At 36.3% G+C, this 27,255-nt stretch overlaps 1 protein-coding gene across 1 annotated transcript in view; it reads right to left on the reverse strand.

Moving 5' to 3' along the window:
• The window catches only part of CFAP54 (cilia and flagella associated protein 54), a 299,509-nt gene that overhangs the window by 167,266 nt on the left and 104,988 nt on the right, over positions 1 to 27,255 (reverse strand). Inside the window, exons 32-39 of the mRNA XM_031939791.1 lie at positions 25,589 to 25,689; positions 20,518 to 20,748; positions 18,241 to 18,380; positions 15,947 to 16,107; positions 9,411 to 9,638; positions 4,582 to 4,805; positions 4,348 to 4,468; positions 3,375 to 3,483 (exon numbers count right to left, since the gene is read on the reverse strand). Of these exons, the coding sequence (XP_031795651.1) occupies positions 3,375 to 3,483; positions 4,348 to 4,468; positions 4,582 to 4,805; positions 9,411 to 9,638; positions 15,947 to 16,107; positions 18,241 to 18,380; positions 20,518 to 20,748; positions 25,589 to 25,689 (1,315 nt within the window). The remainder of the gene's footprint in view (positions 1 to 3,374; positions 3,484 to 4,347; positions 4,469 to 4,581; positions 4,806 to 9,410; positions 9,639 to 15,946; positions 16,108 to 18,240; positions 18,381 to 20,517; positions 20,749 to 25,588; positions 25,690 to 27,255) is intronic.

Below are 27,255 nucleotides of genomic sequence, written 5' to 3' on the forward strand. Positions count from 1 at the left end.
ATATGCTGTGATAGATAATTATTTTTTCTTCTTCTCTTCAAGGATTGATGTTTTCACCCTTCTGATTATTGCCTCCATGATCACGCCCAAGCCCCAGAACCGTCAGGAAGAGCACGGTCTTTAAGAGTTGTGGGGGCCCAAAACATTAATCACATGGCCACCAGTCACGGGACTCCCATAGATATTTCTACACCACAAGGAGATAGTAGAGGAGAACCCTGGAGCAGGAGACCACATTTTACCAAGATATAAATGGGAGCTCTTATTGCCATAAACCCCAAGATAATAGAATCATCTTTTATGAGAAATGTCTTCATCCAGGCACTGGAAACTACAGTGCTGACAGCTAACTGATCCGGGGGTAAGGAGCGGGAGCAAGTAAGTAAAGGAATGTCAGATTTTCTCTGTGTGTAAGATGTCACGGGCAAACTGTCAGATTTATTTTTTAATAAAAAGCAAAGTCTCATTAAGTATATACTTCCTTTTCCTGACCTTTGTATCCATTTTGTATTTTTCTTATTAAATTTCATTGTTTTCAATTAACAAGCAATTAACATTCTTTCCCTCTTGTGCCTTCTCCCCACAATTGAGACACAAAACCCCAGCAAAAAACTCATTCTGACATTCAATTTGAGAAACAGATAATGTTTTTTAAAATTCATTTAAGTTAAAAGCAAAGACTTCAGCCCTTTCCAAGTGAATGGGGCTCCAAATGAATGTCTGTCAGTCTGTCTCTGTCTCTCTTGTGTGTGTGTGTATGCGCGTATGGGGGGGGGGGGCGGCAGAGAATGGTACCAGACTTCAATTATCCAAAGACTGTAAAAGGGAAGATGAATTAGGCTTATAAGATCTGTATGGACCCAAAGAGCAGAACAGGAAGAATAAGTGAAGTCACAAGAAGTCAGATTTCTGCTAATAAAAGCAAAATAATAAGCAGTGTGACATAGTAGAAAGAAAAGCTGGTCTCAGAATTAGGAAGTCCAGAGTTCAAGTGTCGCATCTGACTTCTCTTGGCTGTGTGACTGTGGGCAAGACCCCTCATTCCTTCAGGGCCACAGGCAACTCTCTGAGACTAGAAATTATGCATTCAGAGACCTGCATTGGCAGAGACAGCTCCTCACCAAGGGAATGACAAGTCTGGTAGAAAAAAATTAAGAAAAACATTCATCACAATCTTCTGCCTGAGCCCAGAACCTAAAGAGAGCCTCAAGAACCACAGAAAAGGGATGGGATGGGGTGGGGCTTCTAAGGCCCCTTTCCAGCTCCACCGGTCTATGATTTGGGGATTCTATGGCCAAAAAAGCAAGAACATTTTTATATTCCATCAAAGCAATTGTTCACATTTCATCACAATGAAAACAATTTCACATTTTTTGGATGACAAATATAACTGCAAAAAAGAAACTCTAGAAAAAATAATAATATGCATATTATCATCCCAGGATTCCCTGAATTTGGGCAAGTTAATTTCATATGGGCAACAAGGTGGGACAGAGGATAGACCAGCAGGCCTGGAGTCAGGAAGGACTCCTCTTCCTGAGTTCAATTCCAGCTTCAGACACTTAATATCTGTGACCCTGGGCAAATTAATTCACCCTGTTTGCCTCAGTTTCTCTCTAAAATGATCTGGAGGAAAAAAATGGCAAACAGCTTCAGTATCTTTGCCAAAAACCCCAAAAGGGTTTATGAAGAGTCAGGCCCAAATAAAATATGACTATATAACAAGGATTTCATATGGAAAAAATCAATAACGTAGTTCTCTGCCCAATGCCCAGAAACTCCCAATCTAATCCATGGAAGGGATTTCAGCAGCGCCCAGTCCAACCCTCATCAGGGCAGGAAAGCCTTCTACCACAGCCTGGACAAGTGGACCTCAAGGACCTTCCGGGCACAGGCAGCCTTCCTCAGCAGCTTTTGGGCTGTCCTTTTGCCTTTGAGGGAGCTCTCATTGTTAGGAAATGATCCTTCTTCTGAAGTGAAATCTGCCTTTCTATGATTCCTGCACCATTTCTGGCCAAGAAAAGAAAAGGCTCCTCCCTCTTTCAGGAGGATTCTGCAAAGAATATGCTCCTTTCCGGGCTGCCATCGCTGCCTTCAATGGATCCTCTGTAGCCCAGCTTCTTAAACTACGGGTTATGACCCCCCATCTGCAGCCTTATAACTGAATGTGGGCAGCTGCAACATTTTGATTTATTATCAGTAAATGTTGCTCTGTATATGGATTTTATATATCTATACATCTGGGGTCATGCTGATATTCTTGTCCTTCGTTCTCAAAGAGCACCATGAAATCAGGGAGGTGATACCCTGACAGGTGAGGGAGCACTGGTAGAAGCATCTGTCTCACTGTAAAAATTTATTGGGTGAAAAGGAATCTTGAGGTGGAAAAGGTTTAAGAAATCTTGCTCTATAGGATGGCTTTAACTCCTGGCACAAGAAGCATTTTGGAATCAAACTGAGGGTCTTGACCCAGCTGAACTGGGAGAAGGCTATTGTGAGCTGTGGTGGGAAGGATTTAAAGCTGCAGGTATTTCTCCTGGAAGCTCCCAATCAAAGAATATTTATTCTATTAATTACTGAAAATTAAGCCTCTACTGCTCTCCCTCATCTACTGTTTAACTTCTGGTGGCAACCCTTAAATTCAAACACATTCAGAAGCAAGTCTAGTGCACCTTTCCAATAGTCATATCCATTACCAGGAGGTAGAAGAAGGCACAGAATTCAAGAAAACTGCAGTTTTTATTCTCATCTATATTAGCCTTCTATTGCCTCATCTCTTCAAACTGTAGACAGCCCAAACCTTGAAGGCTCAATTCTCTTAGCTAAAATCAAATGTCACAAGTTTCCTAAATGTCCTAAGCCTGGGATGACAATCTGAAAAGAGTTTTGGAAACTAGGATTCTCAGGAGAAACAATCTGTATTAATCACGGGGACCAGAGCTGCTTCAGAAACCAGAACAGAACCCTCTCTGGGGTATCAGCAAGGCAGCAATGGAAGGTCATTTCCAATTGTTTCCCCATTCCCCCACACTGAAAGAAAAAAGAAAATTACCACAGTGTGGGCATTCACCAACCATCTAGGATCTCTGTTCATCTTAGAAATTCAATAAAAATACATTTGCTTTTTTCCCCAAAAGAATCCATCTTAATTGAAGTTTATAATAATGTAAATAACAAAACTAATGAGATTAAGACAGATGGGTAAATGCCAAATGGATTAATTTTTAATCAAACAAACCTCTAGAAAAAGGATTTTTAGAAACTTTTTAATTAGGTAAGATTAAGTTCTAGCAGACCATAGAAGTAATGGAGGAGAAAGGTGAGCCTTACATGAGAATTAGTAAACAGAATGTGGGACTAGAATCATTCCTTACCTGAATGAACTCTAGCTTGGTCAAAATCAATAAAGCCTTCACGCCATCCTGCTTCATTAGGCTGAAAAGCAGGATGGGGCTGTTTGCCAATGATATGGCGGAGGTTTATCTTTACAAAAAGAAGAAGAAGAATATTTATCAATTAGTCATCCATTTCTAATCTTTCTTGAATTTTTCTCTTATTTTCACTTGTCAAAATAAAGAAGCAAAACATGATGCTTAATATAGTAGCCAGGATGGCAGCATTCAATCATGATCAACTCTCCCAAACAAACAACAGCATTTTTCATATTCATTTTGTAGAATACAGCTGGAGGAGAGCATTATACAAATTACATATGGCAATTAGAGTATAGTTTTCCAATATTGTGTAATTCACTCTCCTAAATTTATCTTATATTATCTAATTTGAAACAGTTAGGAGATGCAGGCTACTTTTTTTTTGTTACTTTGCAATCATAGAACATGTGGGATGGTTCTCCCACCTCGCTCATCATTTAGGACAATTTAGCACAATTTAAATTTTCCTTGATGATGTTTTTCAGAATTAACTTCCTCTGTGTTTAATTTTGGGCCAACTACTCTCTACCATCATGATGTCCAAAGCCTGGTATCATAGGGATTTAAAAATAGAAATGTGAGGAGTGGAAAGCCTGTCAGAAATGAGTGTGCCATTCTTGAGGGTTTGAAACAGAGGTCCTCATATACATGAAATGATGATACAAGCTAATTTAGCAAACTTTGATGAAAACTTTTCTGTGAATTTCATGTGAAATGTTCTTTCTGGGTACACAAAGTTACCTATTTTTGTCTGTTATTTGGAAATGCTACAAAAAGGTTTTGGAAAGAATGGAACAAATTCACGCAGATGTTTTGCGTTTTAAAATGAGCGCATATGTATGTACATACACACACACACACACACACACACACACACATACACACACACATGCATATACATGCACACCCCCACCTTGTCCTCAATCTCATTTTCTATCTTGATCGTATTTTGGCCACTGAATTTCTTGATTCTCTCCAAAAGGTTTCTCTGAGCATAGACTAACAATGGTGTCACCTGCTCGGTATACCTCTCACTGTCAGGACAAAACAGGGCATTAGAACATAGTGGTTAAGAGTTTTAATTTACATGAGCCAATTGCATTTGATGTGGGCCTTGCAGGGCAAGACTCCCTCCAGCATTACTTACTGTGTAATTTCGTTGAAATGGAGGGCAATATGTGCTAGTGATTCCCATTTTCCCACTCTGTACAAAATTTCCAAAGTTTTAAAGATGAAGTCAGAAATATACTTCATATCAACCAAATTCATATCATCAAAAGGATCTTCAAAAGTCAGATTAAAGCCCCCATTATCATCTTCAATGCTTCCATAAGCACTGGGAACACCGAAATCTTTATTGTCATCCAAAATCTGCAAATGACCAAATTGTGTATTGAATCAAGTATAGGACTATTCAAGATTTGATACCAAAGTATATTTTCTTCCAGATGATGGACCCAAAATGCACTAACTTTGAATGTATCTAAGAAGTAATAATAATCTAAATCAATCAATCTATCCACACTTAATTAGTAAGCTATTACTATAGCCAGGCTATTACTATGCTAAGTAGTGGGGATACAAAACCAAACCAAAACAAAACAAAAACAAAAACAAACAATGCAAGGAGCTTATAGTCTAATGGGGGAGATAACAATAAGATAATAACAACAACAGAATTTATATAGCCCTTTGAGTTTTACAATGCTCTATAATTATATATTAACATAATACATATATAATTATATAATATTAACACTTTTTATCCTCATGATAACCTTGTGAAGTAGATGCTATTATTATTATTGCCATTTTATAGTCAAGGAAACTGAATGACAGGGAGATTTAAGGGATCTATCCAGGATCAATCACACATATCTTGACTCTTGATATAGGATGGCTCACACATATTCTTGATTCTCTCCAAATGGTTTCTCTGAGCATAGACTGACACTAGCATCACTTGCTCAGTATACTTCTCACTTCAGAACAAAACAGGCTATTAAAACATAGTGATTAAGAGTTTCAATTAGCATGAGCCAATTGTATTTTTTATGTGGGCTCTGCAGCATTACTTTCAGCATTACTGCAATGCTCCATTCAGCATTACTTACTGTGTAATTTCATTGAAATACAGCGCAATATGTGCTAGTGATTCCCATTTTCCCACTGTACAAAATTCAAAATTCAAACTCAGATCTTTTTATCTCCAAGTCCCATACTCTATCCCTTGCACTATCCACTTCACTTTACAAGATAATTACAAAATAGTTAAACAGTATCTTCTTCAAGAAGACTTTCTCTGTCCCCCTACATGTCAATGCCTTCTCTCTGGGGTTATCTCCAATTTATTTTCTATATGAACATATAGATATCTACTATTATATATATTTATGTGTATGTATATAAGGATATGTGCACATATGTGCATTGTTGTTCAAGTTGCGTCCAACTGCTCATGACCTCATGGATCATAACATAGCAATTTTGTCCATGGGATTTTCTTGGCAAAAAAAATCATGGAGTAGTTTGCTATTTCTTCCTCCAGTGGATTAAAGCAAAGAGGGATTAGTGATTTATCCAGGACCACATAACTGGTAAGTACCTGAGCCCAAATTTGAATGCTTCAGTGCTCTATCCATTGAGCCTCCATATGTAGTTGCTTCCATATGTATATAGGTGTATATTATATATATATAGATATATATGATGTGTATATAATATATTATATAAATGATAAAGGATATTATATATATGATGGGAATATAAAGGCAAAAATATATGTATCTATCTATTACATAGACTTATATTTGTGTGTATATAGACATATACATACGCAAAAATCCGATACAACTGTTTGAATATTGTCTTCCTCCACAGAGACCATATTTTTGCTTTTATTTGTATCCCTAGCATGTAACATAGTGTCTAGTACACAGCAGGAGCTTAATAAATGCTTATTGGCAACTATTTCAAGAGAAATGATGAGAAAACTGTGTTTAATAAAACATAGAAGCAAAAACAAACAAACAATAACAAAACCTCTTCACATGGATGCTGCTATAGCAGAACTCCCTCTGACACGTAGAAGCTGTGGGCCCATAGCCAAGTCACATCTTCTCGGAAGCTCAGGCCTCTCTCCAAGATATCAAAATGAAATAGAAAGAGATCCTTTTGGGCTGCATATTGGCTTAGAAAATCACTAATTAATGTTATTCATATTATATTATATTTTTATTTAATTAAACATTTCCCAATTATAGTTAATCTGATTGGAGCAGACCTTCAAGTCAGACCCCTCAACAATGGATAATTGGTGGAGGGAGTTTCCATATCATCAAAAATCACAGATTCTAGACATATTAATACTTTATCACTATTATAGTTGTTTTCATGAGGATAGCTAAAAACCTAGCCTTGAAGTCTGGAAAATAAGTGAATACAAACTGAAGCATAGAATTTTTCTCTTTCTTACTTCCTTTCTTGTCTTTTTTCTTTCTTTCTTTTGAGTTTTTGTCCATAAAATGACTAATGTAGAAATTTTTTTACAAGATTACACATGTATAACCTCTATCAGATTGCTTACTATTTTAGGGAGGAGGAATTGAGCATTTCATAAATGATTTTTCATTCATTCGTTCATACTATAAGTCACCCCTTCAAATACCTGAAGACATAATCACGTCCCTCTAAAATTTCTCTTCTGCAAACATAACTTACACATCCTCTGAATATCCTATTTCTCACACTTAAAGATTCTGAGCATATTTTATTCCTTTGATTGTCTCTATGTGACATGCTTTTTAGGCACTCAATCCACAAGATTTTGTTAAGTGTCTATAATATCTGATAGCCAATAATACAGGGAACTCATAAACACAAAGGATGAAATAATTTTTACTGTCAAGGAAATAACATTCTAATAGTAGATGTTGCATTCACATATATGAGCCTATAGAGATTAAATATATAAAAATAACATAGTTAGATATCTCCAATAGCTCCCTTTGGCTTCTAGGATAAACCAAAAACTTCTCTGTCTCTGGAGGTCGCTAATGCTGGATTGCACATTTTTATTACAGCCTCAATGGACATGACTAACCTATTTCTGCTCCTCCCACACAACACTCCACCTCCCATCTCAGTTCCTTTATTTTGGTTGCCCTCCATGCCTGGAATATACTCTTTCCTCATCTTGACTTCAATGATTTCTTCTCTTCTTTCAAGATGTAATTCATATACCATCTTCTTTTATTAATAGTATTTTATTTTTCCAAATACATACAAAGATAGTTTTCAACATTCACCTTTGTAAAACTTTGTTTTCCAAATTTTTCTCCCTCTCTCCCCCATATCCCATCCTTAAGACGGCAAGCAATCTGATACAGGTTAAACATTCATGCAGCATCTTTATTTTAATTTATTTTATTTTTATTTGTCAATTACACGTAAACAAAAATTTTTAACATTTATGTTTTTTTTTAATTTTGAGTTCCAAATTCCTTTTTCTCTCCTTCTTCCCCTTGCCCCCTCCTTGAAAGACAAGCAATTTGGTACAGATTATACATGTGCAGTCATGTAAAACATTCCCACATTAGCCATATTATGGACCATCTTCTACAAAGCAGCTAGATGGCACTGTGGATAGAATACTTTGAGTTAGAAAGACTTGAATCAAATACTGTCTCAAAATACTTAAATAGCTGTTTGATTATGAGCCAACCTCTGTTTGCCTCAAGTTTTCTTATCCATAAAATGGAAATAATAATAGCATCTACCTTCCAGGGTTGTTGTAAGGATCACATGAAATAATATTTCTAAAACACTTGGCCCATCCTCCTGGAACACAGAAGGCGCTCCCGAATTGTTCCCTCTTCCCTAATAAATGCTTGTGACAGATCTTTCAATATCTTCAGGTATAGTTCACCCAGGCCACAAGATATGAACTGATTTGGAGTTCCAAATCTCTCTTATTTTTATTCCAAAGCCCTCTTACCCACCCTTTGCAGTATTAAGAGCCTTCTTCCTGCTAGACAATACAGAAGCAAGTTGAAATCACCCAAACATAACTCAAAATATCCTTCCTGTGTAACTTTTTATCACTTTTCTAAGCATTTTGAAATTTGCTCTCCTAAGGTCTCTTGGTGGTAGCTGCCCATGACCAGAATTCCCTTTTCAGATTCTAATGAAGTCTTATCCCTCTCTCTCAGAACTCTATTGGTTAGGTGCAAAGTAGATGATACTCCCATCATTTGCTCAACCTCTCTCCATATGGATATAGGTGATTAGACAGGATCCTTTTTGTTTTTCAAATTCAACATGCTTTCCACCCTTGTGTATGTTGCCTGATTCTTGCAGGGTTGGACTTAGTTCAACAAGTGAGAGCCAAGATTTGTTACCTCAAATCTTAGCTTCAGATTCTTAGTACCACGTCACACCTTGAGACAAATACAATAGGATGAGCATAAATAATTAACTCAATCAGAACTCGGGGAAGGTGTGACAGACAGTAGGACAGTTATTGATTTGTTTGTAAATGTGTTAACAGTTGAGTTCTAATGCTAACAATTTAAATTCACTTCAGTAAAAACTAAGCCTCATGTTCAACATAATTATGAGAAACAGATGTACTACAACCAAACCAAATATAAACACAAGAAAAATTAATTTCTATTTTTCCCAAGCTGTGAATTCTTGAAAGTACTCTAGAAGGTATGCATTCATTCATCATCATTCAATTCTGTTGTTGCTAAATATGATGAGAATACAGATCTCTATTTAACTGTAGAATCTGGTAATACTTGACATTTTTCTCTACGCACAAAAGCTGGACCATTGGCTCAACTCAATGTATTTTGGGTTATTGATATCCATGTATAAATCATTGTCATCTTTGCTATTTGACCCACCCTACATCTTTCTCCCTGATAAGTAGAAGATAAAGTAGAAAGACTCTCTCTCTCCAACTGACTTTACCTTAAGAGATTTGCTATGCTGCAGTTCTACCAGCATGTCAAGGAGGGCTTCTGATGTCAAATAATATGGCAACACAAATGTGCATAAGAGAGCATCCTTGCTGACAGGAAATGATCTCGAAAAAGCATGTGTCTGTTGAAAGAGCATCTGTACTTCCAAGGTGTAGTTCCAAAGAATCCGGGAGGCATTCTGAAGTAAGGTCCAATAACCACCACGATGAGCGAGAACCTAGAACACAAGCAGTGTGCAACACAGATTTATATTTCCAGAAGATAAATATGGAAACCATCTTTCTTTGTTAAATTATGGTAATACATGTACAATTTTAAGGACTGTTGGCAACATCTCATTCACGGCCTAATCTAGCTAACAAGAAATTGCAGAACATTTCTTAAAAATGTAAAATGACTATGCTTTCAAAGAAATTAATTCTATTATATGCTTCATAAGTATCCAATGCACATTTTGGCATAATGCTAAACTAATGAAGCTCTAACTAAAAGTAATGCTAAGATATGGAAATACTTTTAATAAACAATAGTTTTCAAGAACCATTTTTCCCTATCAGCTATATATCACTTATTCCATAGTTACTGTCAAAATGCAGAGCTTACATTAAAAGAAAAATTGTCCATCACCAAAGTACATCCAGCAACAGAAAAAAAGCAAAAGGTTTCAAGACCAAATAAGGAAAACTAAATATATGTGTGGAATACAAATTCTCTCATTGAAAATATTGGTATAAACTCTAAGGTGCCACTTACACCCATCAGATTGGCTAATAAAAGGAAAATGACAAATGAAGGACAAAATGTGAGAAATTTGGGACACTAACGTATTAATGCAATAATGCTAGAGGCAGATCACTGAACAGAGTGTTAGGTCTAGTCAGGAAGATATGAAGTCAAATCCAACCTCAGACACTATGTGACCCTTAACCTCCCTTTCCCTTTATCCACAGGAGAATCTTTGCCAAGAAAATTCCATCAGCAGCACTGGCATGCTATGGTCCATGGGATCACGCAATTGAACAATAACAATGCATTGTTGGTGGAGTTGTGAACTGATTCAACAATTCTGAAGAACACTTTGGACCCATGTCCAAAGGGACTGTGCCTATTCTTTGACCCAGAAACACCATTGCTAGATGCAATAGAGATCAAAGAAAAAAAGCAAAGGACATAAATGAACAAAAACATAGCATCTCTTTTTTGCAGTGGAAAAGAATTAGGAATAGAGGAGATGTCTATCAGCTGGGGGACAGTTAAACAAGTTGTGCACAAGTGATTATGATGAACACCATTATGCTATAAGAAATGAAGAGCAGGATACTTTCAGAAAACCTGGGAAGACTTAGATGAACTGAAACAAAGTGAAGTGAGAGGAGCCAGAAAAACAGTATACAGAGTAAGAGCAAAATGAGAGATGATCAACTGTGAATGACTTAGCTATTCTCAGCAACCCAATGATTCAAGACAATTCTGAAGGACTCATTATGGAAACGTGCTATCCGTCTCCAGACAAAGAACCAATGTGTCTGAAGGCAGACCACAGCATACTTTTTTGTAGGGGAGGGAACGTGGCACATGTTTTGCATGACTGCACATGTATAATCTATATTGAATTGTTTGCCTTCTCAGGAGAAGGAAATGGGAGGAAGGGAGACTAGGAAGAAAAGAATTTGGAACTTAAATTTTTAAAAAATGAATGTTAAAAATTGATTATATATAATTAGAAAAATATATATTAAAAATTAGAAGTAGTGTGCCTACTCAAGTCAGAAGCCAAAGGATAGTGCTTCAAATGTCATCTCTACCATTTATCAGCACTCTGACTTTGACCTTATTATGGTGGCCATAAACTAGGGTAAGTTTTCTTACTAAAGAGCCAGGCCCTGTGCCCACAAGGACACAAGCTTCCTGGGAGAGAGAACCCAACTCTTTGGTTCCTGAGAATTGGGTGCTGAGAGCTGAGAATCTCCTGGGGGTGAATTCACAAGCCTCCAAGTCAAGACCTAAGGGACAGAACTGGAGAACCCTCCCCTGGTCCTTAGACAAGGATGCTTACTCTTTTTAAACAAGTTAATTAAGAGAGCTCAGCAATGCCTTCGTTCATTGAGGATTTCAGCTGAGCTCGAACGTAGATGTGGGGGAACAATACCTGGAAAAACTTCCAGAACAGCTGTGGGCAAAGGCATTTGGGGGAGTTCTATGCAGCAGAGAACTGTTCCACAGAAACAAGACCTTGAGGTGTCTGTAGCCCTGAAGGCCCATGGCCACAAATGCTTAATGCAAATACATACTTCTCTAATTGGGACTTCAATGTGAGTCTCTCTGCTCTTCCTACTGTTGCTAGGTATATTTGTAGTATGGTGCATCCCAGGTTCAAAGGGGAGAGATTTTGTGCTTCTTTTCTTACTATGATAATTCATTAAATATTGGTGCTTTGGAGGGGGAAAAAAAGCTTCTTCCCATCTATAATAAAGGGATGTAAGCCTTGATGACTTGAAAAAACCATTCCAGGTCAATGTCTAACATCCTGTGTCCTCCACCCAGATGAAGATTTCCCCCAATGCTTATGCATTTCAAGAAACAGATCCAACCAGTTCATCTGTTGGGTAAGTCAGGATCTCTGTACATAAGGTTTTTCCTTAAATAGGCTAAGGATAATAATACATTATTAACACAATAAATAGTAAAAATAAGAATGTTCCATTGTTATCTCATTTCTCAGTTTATGAATCCTACATTTTCCAAAATGCAACAGGCAAAAAACCCATTTATTTAGATTTAATTTTAAAGCAATCTCATGAAAGGGACGTGTACAGTCTCTCATTTAACCTAAGAAATCAGTTCCAAGGTTTGTTTGTTTTTTTACTTCTATAAAAGCTGACAGTACCACTGTCACCATCTGTTCCTTTAAACACAAGCCTGATCAACTTGAGAGGATCAGTGAGAAAAGTATAAAGAGCATAGCTTCAAGTACAAAGAGTAATTAATAATTACTCCATTTTTATGTTCTCAGATTTCACTGGCTTCATTTTATAAATGTATTAATGATCACCACCATTGTCTATTCCAATTATATTGCCATACACTCAATTATATCATAGATTTTAGCCAAAATAGCAAAAGTTCTGTGTATGCCATGTAAGACATTTTAATAAATTGTCAATTCATGGGCAAAAAGTTCATTTCAAAAAAAGTTTTATAAATATAATTTAGGTAATGAGATCAGTGAGGATCTTTTGTTTTCTTTTCATTCTCTAGGCAGGCCAGAAACCAATAGAAAACATTTAAGCCCTCAACTTTACAGCTATTTTTATACACGAAAAATCCACCATTGAGGGACTGAGAGGAGAAGGACACAGCCAATTCACCCAATATAATGCCTTAAAATTCCTCTCTATAAAAGTTAGAAAGGACCTTATAGATCACTAAGTCCAACCCTTTAACTGACAAGCTGAATGCGCAGAAAGATGATTACCTGCCTAAGGTCAAGGTTAGTTTTGCTAAATGATTCTTCAGATTCATTGTCCCAAATAAGCATAACAAGAAGAAGAAAGCTGGAGACCATGTGATACCCTGAGAACTTGATGGAATTAAGGATGTTTAAATCCAAAAAGAGTTTGTTTCAGGAGATTGTAATAGCTATCTAGAAGAATCACCAAGTGGAAAGGAGATTTAACTTGTTTTCTTTAGCTTTGAAGGTCAGACAGAACCAAGAATGATAAATAATTATTAGCTAATTAGATTCTAACTTTATGAAAGGAAATACTTCCTGAAAACTAGAGCTTCCCCAAAATGGGGTTACATCTTTCATACTCCTCTGTAATTCTTCCCTTGTACTAAGTTTCAGCCTGTTCTTACTCCCATTGTACCCCTTTCCACTATCCATTGGATAGTTCTTAACTTCAGTTCTAATATTCCACAACTGGTGGCTATACAGCATCACTAGAAATATAGCCATTTTCCCATATGCAATGGACCATTTCCTCCTTCTTCCTCCTATTCAGTTTTTAACTTATCTAGTTAACTATTCACAGAGAAAATCTTAGATGTTGATGAGTTTTGTTGTCCATCCAACTGCCAATCATAATACGGACATCCAAGAGTCCACTTGGTTCCATCCCAAGCACATGAAGACAAATATCCTGAGTTTCATGCCATTGTGAGTTGTCCTTTTCTAGGAGTCTCCCAGTAGGGGCAATCCCAGAAGAATGGGTGTAATGAGAATTCTTTTTCAGGAAGAGGTCATTCAATCATCAAGCATTCATCGAGCACCTTCTATGTGCTTAACTCTTTGCTGAGAATACAAGTACAGAAATAACACAATCCCAACTTAAAAAGACAATTCTAAGACAATGAGGACATAAAAGTCCATACAAAATAGATAGGAGAATAGGCACAAATTTCAGTGTAAGGTGGCCAGGAAGGAAAGGTCCTAGTAGTTAGGATGGGACAGGGGAAGGGAATTGAGTCCAAACTTGGAGGAAACAAAAAAATATGAGGTTGAGAGAAAGAAGGAGATGGCCAAAGGGAGGTCCCTTCTAATCCTCTAGTTCTATGGTAGACAGCCAGACTCCTCTCTGTTTCTACCACACTCACTCTGCAATCTCTTTTCCTCTGAGACATACAGAATGCTGGGTTGGGAGGGATTCAGAAGGATCTGAGTTCAGATCCTACCTTATTTAATAGAGAATCTCTCCCTTCCCTCTCTTAAGCCATTCTATCACTGGTTCACAGGTGTCCTCTCTGTCTATAGGGACTTTAACTCCTCAAAGAACCAGGCTTTTCAGTTTACTAACACCTTACTACATTAGAGATGTACAAAGAGGCCACACGACCCAGAAGAAATAAGGGCACGAGACATCCAGAGAACACTGGATTTGAATCCTACTCTTTCTACCTACTTTCAAGTCATTTCACCTCATTGGAGCCTCAATTCCTCATCTCTAGAATGAGGAATAAGTAATCAGTAGAATTAACCCAATAGGATTATTTATCAAATGAGATAAATATATAAAGTATTATCCATATTAGTTCTTATTAGAACATTTTCATTATGTCACTAAAATGGGAGAGATTCATCTTAAATCTCACATCTATCACCCCATTAGTACTAATATTTTGTTCTCCAAACTTGACCTTCCAGATTTTAAGTTTGCCTAAGCCACCCTCCATGACCAGAATTTTATCTCTTTTATCTCTCTCTCCCCCAAAACTCTTATCTTCTTCCAAGGCTCATCTCAGGTGCCCTCTCATCTCCAAAGTCTCAATCGCCACAGATATTTGCGTCCTCTCCTGATTTACATTACCATAGATTAACCCATCTGTGAATGTGCTGTAGCTCCCATAACATGGGAGTCTTTGAAGGCAGGGAATATTTCATTCAGGTCTCCCAGACCCTAGCCCTTGCCCAAGGTCACCTAACCAGTATGTGCCAAATGCATTTAATAAATGGAGAAGGAAAGAAGCTGCCACTGTCCTTGAACAGTTTCAGTTATGGTAAGACTGTCATCAATGAAATTTTTCTGTCCTTCCAGTATATCCATTTATTGGGCAAAATTCTGACATAGATGAAGTTCATGTTTGAAGGATGTCTAGAAACTCTGGGCTTTCTCCTTTCCCCCACCACTATCTCCTATCTCCACACTACAGAAGAGGGCCACAAAGCACCCAATGCCATTTTATCCATCTTGTTCTTTGCCAGGGCCTACAAATTCATTACCCATTGAGCAACCTGATAGTCCTGAACCTCTCTAACACTATCCCTTGGCTAAGTAGATTTAATTTGTCATCAGGCATATAATAAAATCTTTCCTTGCCTAGTTAAAAATGATAGGAAAGAAGTTTCACCAGCAGAGTCTTGGAGGGTCTTCTCTAGGACATGATGGAGTCTAACAAAAGCAGGACTCCTGTTAAGTGTCCCAAAATATTTCCCAGATCTATGTGATTTCTAGAGAATGCTTTCCCCAGATATTTTGTGTTTGCACAAGAAGGTTCTAGATCTATTGATAATCCCTATGCTTCCTGGGAAACTCAGTTCAACTTTGGTGAGAGAATCATAGATCTAAAGCTGGATCTCAGAGTCTAATCACCTTTGTCATAGGATTACCTATCTGGAACTTAAAGGCTTCCTAGATACCTCCAAGTCCAATCTTATCATTTTGCAGATAAGGAAATTGAACAACAAAGAAATTAAGACACTTATTCAGGGTTAGAGAGCTATCAAGAATCTGAAGCAAGATTTGAATCCAAAGCTTCCTACTTCAAATCTAGGGTCCTATATGTTTGTTGATTGACTATCAGAATGCCATGGTTAAGTGACTTTGCCCAGCCCCACATCACACAGCTCTGTATAGGTGAATTCAAGTCCGGCACCCTAGTCATATTTTGGGGAAGAGGATGATTTCCAAAAACACAAAAACAACATGAACAAGTTGAGCAACACTTGTTCCATCTTTATTTCAATGCTCCTTTCAAAGAAAATGCTTATTTAATTAGTAAATGAGATTATGAGGGTTGCTACATTACCACTGCTCTTTTGCAATGCATAAAGGTTCTGATAAAATTGTCCAAGATTCCAAGATTTCCTGTTCGATCTTTAAGATTAGTTTCTAATTCCGTTGAAACCACTACTTTGGGGCTTTCTCCTTCACTCATTTTGGAGCTGCTATAAGAAAATTCATCAATATCTATGGGTAAAAAAAAAAAACAGAAGGATAAGTATTAAATTGCTGATTATGTTCCCCAAAACATTCAGATTCAATACTACACAATAATTAAAGCAAAAAAAATGACTAATATGGTATACATGGCAGTGTTTTTTCCTCAAAACTTTCCAACTCATCCAAATTCCAGTTCCATTTTTGTGAATGTGTTTATTCATTTCGCAATTGTTTTATAGGGTACCCACTATGAGCAAGTCTGTGCTATGCTGAGTGCAGGTTACCTTTGCTTGGATAAAGGGGCTTATTCTACTATTCACTGTTTGTCTTTTGTGGGGTCCTATTCCTTGCATAGAAGTGGGCCAGGTGACTAATGAGTGGCCTCGGTGGATATCTTGAATCCGAGACATCCATGCAGCCCAATAATAGCCACATCCATGTGGATATATCTATAACCTTCTGTGGGTATATACTCCAAGGCCACCACATCAATACTTTTATAAAGCGATGACTGGGCAGGGATTAAATAAGCAATACAAATAAAAAATGCTACACCAGTTTTGGAGGAAAGTGCTTAGGCAATCAGGGTAAGTGTTCCAATAATGACTTGAGGTGGGCATTGAAAAGTGGATATAATTTGTCGAAATTGAATAGATGGTAAAGTGCATTCTCCAGGCAGGAAAAAGCAGCATGAACAGAGACACAGGGTCTGGCAGGCATATGCCATATTCTAGGGACAGGGAGTAGAGTCTGGCAGAATCCCAGCTTCACTTCATACCCCAAGGAAGAGTACTCCGCTCTTCCCTCAAAGCATTGTTTCTAAGCACAGAGAAGATTTCCCTTGGGTATTAGCCTGGTCTCTGAGCTGGGTATTAGATAACCATACTCATTTACAAGAGCAAGCTGATCTCAGTTTTCATAAAAGCTCTGAGAGAGAAATTTTAAGACAATCAGACCTCTAAGTGTTATGGTTCATATGCAAAAACCAGACATTTGTAATTGGGCTTGGCATCTGTGAAAACACAATAAAAAGAATGAAAGCAGATAATCCAATGCTTAATTGAAAAAATCCAATTAAAAAAGTAGAAATACATATTTTGACATGACTATAGCAAAAAAAAAAAAAAGCACAGGGCATAAATAAAAGTTAAAAAATAAATTGTTTTTAGAACCTTCATTCTCCATATAGAAACAATTACACTAATAGGTTCACTTAGTAACCACCAAGATGACAGTTATATAAATATATAGACACCATATACAATATATATATATATATATATATATATATATACCATATACTATATACAACATATAAGTGTGTCATATACAATATTTACTATATAATATGCTATTTCTAAGACAAAAGGACTGAGCAATCATTTCTGAGCTCAAGAATTCTGCTGTTCCTGCATTCACGGGACCCCAGTCTCTAATAACAGCACATCAAAAAGGAAAAGGGATGACTAGGAAGAAACTAGAAGATGAGCCAGCTTTCAGAGTCGGGGTATTCCAAATCATCTTAGTCCATTAAATGTTTTTTGAGCCAAAATCCCAAGCTGCTTCGTCTTCAGGGTTTGGATACCAGCAGAAGTATAGCACACACAGCAGGGAGACATTTTCCCAGAGGGTGGGCTTGCTGGCAGTGCACAGACAAGCAAAGCAGCCCAGAAACTCATGTTCCATGTCCTCCCCGACAGCAAGCTGGGATAAGGTTCCCCACTCCAGTGGGCTAGCTCTCTCCCTTAGCAGAACCCAGGGGGATTCTTAAGGTCAAATGACCTGACTCAGACTGAGTGGTTGTGTCCCTGTGGCTCAGATACATAATCTGCCAAAAGGCACATCCACTCAGAGAGTCCCAAGAGGGGTCTTCCTGAGACCCACCCCCTGCTCTTCCTTAATTCCTACTGCCTTCCTTCTCTGTTTTACTCATGAGGCTCTCCCTAATTCATACTGCCCTTGGGAAAGGGAATAGATATCTTCCTGTTCTGCAGGACCAAGCCCTACATTATAGAAGCCTCCCAAGATGATGTACCTAATGCTACACTTGGCTATTAACTAACCATTATCGTACTAATACCCACCCATTAAGTGATAAATGAGGCTAAATTAAATACCCAAAGTTGAGGCAACCCTATAGAATATTTACATTTTATCTACCTGACATGTTAGTCTTCCTTATTTTGCTTGAAAGCAGGAATTCAAGCATTGCTTTGTAATTTTCTGTATTAACATTTTCCTCCGCCAACAGTGCTCCAGAATTGTAGAGTAAGAATGTATCAGGGTCTAAAGTTCGAAAGCTGGAGAGATGAAAGGAGCATTAAAAATCAGCAGAAGCCAAATGCAATGAAATCTTTTTAAAGGTGAATCTACTTTCATTTTTAAAATGTCCACAAGTTGCAGTGAGATTTCTTCAATAAAATAAGAGCTATCAAGGGAATGTTTCATGCAAAAATGGGCAAAAATAAAAGATAAAAAAATGGAGACTCAATGGAAATACCAGAGGTTGAGAAGAAGTGGCAAATACATGAAGAACTATTCAAGAAAGATCTGAACATCACAGACCACGATGGTGTGGTTACCGACCTAGAGCCAGACATCTAGAAGAGTGAAGTTAAATGGACCTTAGGAGGTCTTGCTAATAATAGTGATACTGGTAGAGGAAAGCTTCAGTAACTAACACTCTGCCCTGATTGAGTTTTGGAAGCCTTCTCTAGACAGATGGGCCCATGTGCTCTCGGAAACTCCTCTGCCTCATCCCCAAGTGGGTACAAATCAGGAATCTTCCACCTATAGTGGAAGGGATGGAATTCCAGCTGAGCTATTAAAAGTCCTAAAAGATGATGCTGTTAAAGTACTGCACACAATATGCCAGAAAATGTAGAAAATTTAACAGTGGCCAATGAATTGGAAAAGATCCGTTTTCATTCCAAACCTAAAGGGCAATGGCAAACATGTTCAAAATACTGAACAATTACCTTTATTTTACATGCCAGAAAGATGATGTTTAAGATTCTGTCAGTTAAGCTTCAGAATAATGTGAACCAAATATTACCAGAAGTGCAGGCCAGTTTTTAAACAGGAAGAGGAACTAGAGACCAAATTGCCAACATTCAGTGTCATATGGAGAAGGTAAACAAATTCCAGAAAAGCATCTACCAAAGCCTTTAATTGTGGGGATCACAACAAAGTGTGGCAAGACCTCAAAGAGATGGGAGTAGAAAGATCATTTTACTTGTCTCCTGATGAATCTGGATGCAGGTCAAGAAGCAAAACTGGAGCTGAATATGAAACAATTGATTGGTTGAAGATGGAAAAGGAGTACAATAAGGTTATATGTTGTCACCTTGTTTATTTAATTTATGTGCAAAAAATATCATGAAAAATGCCAAGCTGGACAAATCAAAAGCTAGAATTAAAATGTCGAGGAGAAAGATCTACAATCTCCAATATATAGATGATAGCATTTTGTTGGCAGAATGTGAAGAAGAATTTTAAAAGCCTCTTGATGAGAATAAAAGAAAGGAATGTAAAAGCCAGCTTGAAGTTTAACATCAAAAAAAAAAAAAAAAAAACCTAAAATCTTAGCAACCGGTCCCTTCACTTCCTGGCAAAGAAAGGGAGAATAACTGGAAGCAGTGTCAGATTTTATATTCGTAGGCTCAAGACCACTGCAGACAGCAACTGCAGCCATAAAATTAAAAGATGCTTGCTCCTTGGAAGGAAAGGTATGGCAAATCTGAACAGCACAGTAAAAAGCAGACATCACCTGGTTGACAAAGCTATAATCCTTATACTCAAAGCTTTAATTTTTCCATATGGCTGTGAGAGTTGAACCATAAGGAAAGCTGAATGCCCTCAGAATTGATGCTTTCAAGTGGTGGTGCTGGAGAAGACATTTGAAAAACCCCTGGACAACAAGGAGATCAAATCAGTCAGTGCTTAAAGAAATCGTTATTCACTAGAAAATCAAATACTGAAGTTAAAGCTTAAATATTTGGTCCACATAATGAGAAGACAGAACTCATTGGAAAAGATGCCAGATATTGGGGAATATTAAAGGCAAAAGGAAAAGGGGATGGCAGAAGATGAGATGGATAGACAGTGTCTTGAAAGCAATGGATATAAACTTAGACTTTGAGAGAGAGTAGAAGATAGAGGGACCTGAAGTGTTATATTTCATGGGGTCACAAAAAATCAGACATGACTGAACAATAAAATTTCACATTAGAAGCAGGTTCTGAGGACAGGCAATCTTAGATCTAACATGTCTTTCAAGAGGGTTCAAATAGAAAGAATAGGATCCAAAAGTCAAAGCCAGTTTGGAAGTGATTTTGTTGTTATGCTGGTTGTTGCTATTTTACTGTAGCACCAAACATATACACAAATCCTGATGATTTAAGTAACAAGTCATTTTACATGGAAAATACTCCATACCTCATTGTATTTTGTGAATTGTAAACTTTAATCTTCTTACGCTCCATGAGTTTGATTTTGAACAAGCTGAAATGAGCATGTGCCAAATGTAAATTCATCTGAGCTCTCCAGGGTAACTCCTCAATAAATAATTGATGCAATCTTTTTCTTTTTATATAGCAAACCGCTTTTGGGGACAAGAACTCCAACAGGATTTTTAAAGCCAATTTTCTAACGTCACCTCTCTTAAATCTGGAAGAAAAAAGGAGATTTTTAAAAATTATATAAATACCAGATGAGAGAAAAATAACAATGTTTTGGACTAAATATATCTAGAAAATCCTATTCTGACTTGATAGTAATTAAATCATTTGACCTTTTTCTTAAGGCCCTTGTGGTCAAAACACTAGATATTATAAATACTAAAAAAATTTACTATAAAGCAACAGCAACAGCTCTAATACAGATTCCACACAGATAGAAATGCAAGATATCCAGAGACATATCCTCAAAAGACTAAATGACAAAGAAATTTTCAAGCATTAATACTAGTAAAATGACAAAGTCAAATTAAAAAACAGATGACCCTGAAAAAAGTTTTTTTTTTTTAATAGTGGAAAGTCAGCTAAAATTAAAAGATGCTTTTTATAAAATCAGTAGGAAACAATGAAGAAAATTACTGCTTTGGAGAATTTAATAGAAAACCTGAAATAATCAATTAAATCAACTCACAAAACTTATTACAGCAAAAACAGAACTATGGCCAACCATGGATCGATCATCTGGAGGAAATATTTGCAGAAAAATCACTAATCCAGTCAGTTGGAAAATATACGGAATTAAGTGATGAGTCCAGTAGACAAATCACAATGTGACAATTTCATAAATGCTGACATATCAGAAATTTTAGGAAAATACAATAATTTTAATACACTATTCTGAAAGATCAATGGAAACTTCCCAGAACTAACAAAAACAAGTTTCAAATGTGCAAATGAAAAGAATTCAGAAGTTCTCAGTGAAAAAGAATTCAATGTTCAATATTCTTAGACACAATATATCCAACCACTAACATTAAAATAAGGGGAAGGGGAATTCAATCTATCAGTGGAAAAAGGATACCTGTTAAAAACAAATCAGGGATTATAGAGAACTCCTCTTCAAGGACAGGGGATAATAATAGAAGCTAAAACATAATTTATAAAAATAAAGAAGCCAAGGCCACAAAGTCAGAACTATCTACCCTGAAAAACCTCTAGGTATTGTTTCAAGGAAAGAGATAGACAGATATCCAAAAAGAAACTCAACTTTTATGAATTTGGGGAAAGATAAAAACATTTCAAGTCTTCCACAAGACCCAACAAGACTAGAGACTCTCATTCAAAGACATAAATATTCAAAACAATTCAGCCTTCTCAAATAAACCAATTGCAGAAAGTGTAAGAATTTTTGGGATGTGTTAGAAAGGGAGAGGGGGAAGATTCCTTAAGGAGTGTGGAAGGTGGAAAAGGGAATGAGATCAAGGTAAGTTCCAAACAAAAATCTTATCTAATAATATGAAGTTCATATTAAAGATGTCCACATAGTTTAATGAGAGAAAGGGACTTTTTTTTTAACCAATTGGCTTTGTTAAATTTGCATTAACAACAAAAATAAATATGTGTATTATCTTAAAAGACAAAACTGGCAGTTGTAAAGCTAAGTGAAAATGAACTAAACTTTTCAATTAAAAAAAGAAAAAAAGCTATAAAAACCATTGCCATGGAGAAAAGGAACACTTTAAAGTCAAGTGAAATGAATACATTACTGGAAGCAAATGGGTTTGATTATATTCAAATAAAAGAATTGTCCACAACAATAACAACAAAATGGCGTCCAAAATAAACAAAAAAATTAAATATGAGGAAAATATTTCTAGTATATATCTCTAAACCTACACTATATAAATATATTACATATATAAGTTCAATATCTAAAATCCAGAATTTTTTAAAGATTGATAGATAAATTATAAGATATACAGCTTCTCAATGGAGTAATGGTCAAAGGATATGAATAAGAAATTTTCCAAGAAAAATATATTTAAGAATGATCAAATTCCCTTATACTATAGGACTGTAAATGCAGACAACCAAAAGATATAATTCTATGACCATGAGAAGAGTAAATATAAGAAAAAATAAGAAAATCTTAGTGGGGGTGAAAGATAGAGGTACTCTGATACATTTTTGGCAAGATTGTAGACAGGTGAAAGATACAGGTACGCTGATACATTTTTGGTGAAAATGTAGAGAATCAACCAATAAATATTTATTGAGCACTTACTATATGCCAGACACTTTGGGAAGTAACCTTTTAATATAAAATGAATCTCTAAACTGAGCATCCTTTTTGACTAAGTAACTCCTTGAATAAGCCTTTACCCTTCAAATATAAAGAAAACCTTATTAGTCCACATCTAGCTCAGGCCCACTCACTCAACTTGTAATCTCTCTGAGGGATATCATTTAAATGGGGCCATACTGCCTTGAGCATTGACAATTTATTAAATCTAAGTCAGCCTCAACAACTCAAGTAAGCTCAAGAACTGCCAATATATGATCCCCTACCTTTCCATCTTGGCTCTGGAAACAGTAATCAAATCCATAAAGTTGGGTTAAACAATTAGCCTTTGAATCCATTCATCTTTCTCTGATAACCAAATCCAATCCAAAACCTCTTTCCCTGGCTACTATGCCCCTATTTGTATTGTTTTCTGTTAAAATGTAAGCCTCCTTTGCACAAAAAAAAATTTTTTTTAATTTGGATCCTCAGTGCTCAGCACAGTGCCTGGTACTTAGTAATTAATACCAATTCTAAACTACTCATAACTGTACAAAAATAGTCACTCCTTCTACTTATTTATAATAGGAGAAAATGATTAAAAATACTTGTCTAGTAATTGCAAAATACTGCATAAATTATAACTCATTGATATAATAGAGTAATATGATAGAATAAAAATGAAAGGCACAAATACAAAAAACAGTAAAAATTTCTATTAAATGATTATAAAGTGAGATTAGAAGAACCAGACCAGAATAATTTATCTCAGAAAACAAACAAAGCTCAAAACAGCATAACCTCAGCTAGATTTGGGAAGGATCAAAAAGAAAATGTATTTCTTGTATGCTTGGTTTCTGGCACTTTGTTTGGCTCTATTCTATTAAAATGCTGCCTCTACTGATTTTATATTTATTTGGTTATTTGTTTCTATTAATTAAAAAAAGTTCTCACTACCAAATTTCTTAGTTCTATCAAATGGTTCAACATCAGAAATTGATAGAATTTTATGAATGAAATTACATTCAATAATGTAATTCTTGAATTACATCTTAAAGATAGGATGATTCCATCTGCCTTGTAAGTGAAACCATTCATGTGTTTTCTCCCCTATTATAATATGAACTCCAAGATATCATGAATTGTCTTACCCTTCAGCACTTAGAACAGAGCTTAGCACAGAATAAGCAATGAATAAATGCTTTTTTCATTCATTCGTTAAACCCTTATCTTGGTAGCAATAACATTGCTCTTGGCAATCATATAAGGAGTGCAAGACCAAAGCTTAAATATCAACACTGTTAACTATTATTCTTTGCTAAAATATGTTATCTGCTCAAAGCTTAAAGAGGAAAGAATCTCACCAATGGCATAAAGAGAAATCAGCTCTCATCAGTACAAATAAGTAGCTTATTCATTTATGAAGTATTTGGAGATTCATACTCAGATTTCGCTGAATCACAAGTTATTGCTATGCTAACTCAATTATGTTATTTTTTACAAAGAATATAGAATTGAGCAAACTATGATGGACGTGGCTCTTTTCAACAGCAAGGTGATTCAGACCAGTTCCAAAGGTCTTGTGTTGGAGAGAGCCATCTGCACCCAGAGAGAGGACTGTGAGAACTAAAAGTGAGTTACAACATAACATTTGCATCATTTTGTTGTTTGCTTGCTTTTTTCCCTTTCTCTCTTTTTTTCTTTTTGTTCTGATTTTTCTTGTGCAGCATGATAAATATGGAAATATGTATAGAAGAATTTCCCATGTTTAACAAATATTGGATCATTTGCTGTCTAGGGGAGGAGGTAGGAGGAAAAGGAGAAAAACTTAGAACACAGAATTTTGCAAGGGTGAATATTAAAAACTTATATTTGCATGTATTTTGAAAAATAAAAGCTATTGTTTTTAAAATTTTTAAATTAAAAAAAGATACACAGAGTGTTTCAGCTTTAATAGCTTAAAACTGTACTAAGATTTTGGGGACTTAACTTTTGATTATAATAATATAATGGTATAGCATTTGGCACTCTACCAGTGCCAAAAACCACTAAAACTAAATTTCCTGAAGACTTGGCTAGGATTACACAATTAGCATAAGTCAAGTGGCCAGCTTGAGTTTTTCCTAACCCTCCCAAATCAAGACCCAATCTCCTACTCTAAGAGCTAAAATCCATAATAACACAGGAGAAGAATTCCATCCATCTCTAAAATTCTAAGTATATAAGAAAGACAAACACCATCATGTTTGTTACCTTTTAAGTACTTTATAAAATATCTTATCTATATTATATATGTCTACATGATATCTATATAAAATATCTTCCTGACAAATATAAACTATCTATATAAATCTATGTAATATCTACATAAAATATCTTGATGACAAATATAAAATATATTATCTATATAAATTTATGTAATATCTATGTAAAATATCTTAATGATAAATATAAAATATCTTTATATGTCTATGCAATATCTATATAAAATATCTTAATAACAAATATAAAATATATATGTAATATCTATATAAAATATCTTAATGACAAAAATAAAATATCTATATCTATATAAATTTATATAAAATATCTTAATGACAAAAACTGTATAATTTAGAGGCTCAACAATTCCAGTTGAAAAATGCAGACCAAGACTTTAATATATAGCAAAAAAACAATATCCAGTAAAACTTTTTCATATAAGTAAAATGATTCAGGGTTTATGAAATTCAGAAAATAGAAAATACATATTTACAGGAAATGAACTTACTTTTCCAAATCTGGCATTCCTAACAATGAGTGGTGCTTGGCAAAATACTCTCGTAGAACATCTTTTTTATTTTTTGGCTTCACAAGTTGTAATTCTGTGGACTTGAGAGAGGATAAAAACAGCCAATTACGATATAAATTAAACAAAGTTTCCATAGAGCAATTCGGGTATATTTTTAAAGCTAATTTATCACAGACACTACAATCCATTGTTTTCATTGTAGAACAATGGGAGGTTGACACGAGTTCCATGTTGGGTAAAAAAGTAAACAAAACAAATAAATATATGAATGAATGGATAGATAACTAAGTGAATGAATGAAGTCTGAAGTGCTGCAGTAGGGAGGTGGGATTAGATTTGCATTGCTTGGTACCAGAAGCAATGATGAACTGAGAAATAATAGAAGGAAGTTACATAAAGGAAGATTTTGACCCAATACAAGGATAAGTGAGCTTCTCCAGCTCACTTAAAAGGCAAACAGTGGTAATGGCTTGCCCAGGACCTCACAACTACTAAGTGTCTGAGGCTGGATCTGAACTCAGATGCTCCTGATCCCAGAGCTGGTGCTTTATGCACTTCATCCCCTACCTGCCATAATTATTAGAGCCGTCCAAGAGTGGCCTGGACTTGGCAGGACGATGAAGCTAGAAGTAACCAGTGCAATATCCTCTACATACAAGAGGATCTCTAGGACCTCATCACCCAGGAAGAATCTCTCCTTAACTCAGACTCTGTCGTATGTTTCCTGGTATTAATAATCAGCAGGACAACACACAAGTTTAGAGATCACTTTGGGTAGGAAGAGTCTCTTCCCCAGAAAATCACACATGGATGGGAACAAAAAAGAAAAAAAGTAAAGAATTAAAGAGCCATATATAAATGTTCTTGTAACCAAATTCAGATGAAATCAGACAAGAGGAGTTAACACAATAAATCAGTCACAAAACCTGAAAATTGGGAGAGGAGCAAGGCTCACTCTAGAAGGGGCAGGGAGAGATTTAGTCAGCTTTCTGAGGCAGAATTCTCTCTAACAATGGATTGAAGATGGATTGACTATCAGGGGAAAGCACTTGGTCTTTGCTAATGTATATGTTCAGATCGTAGCACCCCGTAGGGCAGGTGTCATTTCTGTATTATTACTAAATCAAAATGAGTTCCAGAGTAAGAGAAAAAGAGACGGAGACAGAGGGATAAAGAAAGAAAGAGAGCAATAATGGAGAGAGAAAGAGAGAGAGAGAGAGAGAGAGAGAGAGAGAGAGAGAGAGAGAGGAAGAAAGAAAGAAAAGAAAAAGAGGGAAAGACAGGGGGAAAAGGAAGAAAGAAAATAGGAAAAGAAAGAGAAAGGGAGGAAGGAAGGAAGAAGGAAGGAAGGAAGGAAGGAAAGAAGGAAGGAAGGAAGGAAGGAAAGAAGGAAGGAAGGAAGGAAGGAAGGAAGGAAGGAAAGAAGGAAGGAAGGAAGAAAGGGAGAAAGGGAGGGAGGGGAAGGGAGAGAGGAAGGGAGGGAGGGAAGAAGAAAGAGAAGAAGGGAGGGAGGGAGAAAAGGAGGAAGGGAGGAAAGGAAGGAAAGAAGGACGAGAGAGAGGAAGACAGAGGAAGGGGGAAAGGGAGGAAGGGAAGAAGGAAATCAAGAAGGGAGAGGAGAGGAAGGGCAGGCAAAAGAAAGGAAG

This window comes from Sarcophilus harrisii, chromosome 5 (genome assembly GCF_902635505.1).
Source record: "Sarcophilus harrisii chromosome 5, mSarHar1.11, whole genome shotgun sequence".
NCBI classification, from domain to species: domain Eukaryota; kingdom Metazoa; phylum Chordata; class Mammalia; order Dasyuromorphia; family Dasyuridae; genus Sarcophilus; species Sarcophilus harrisii.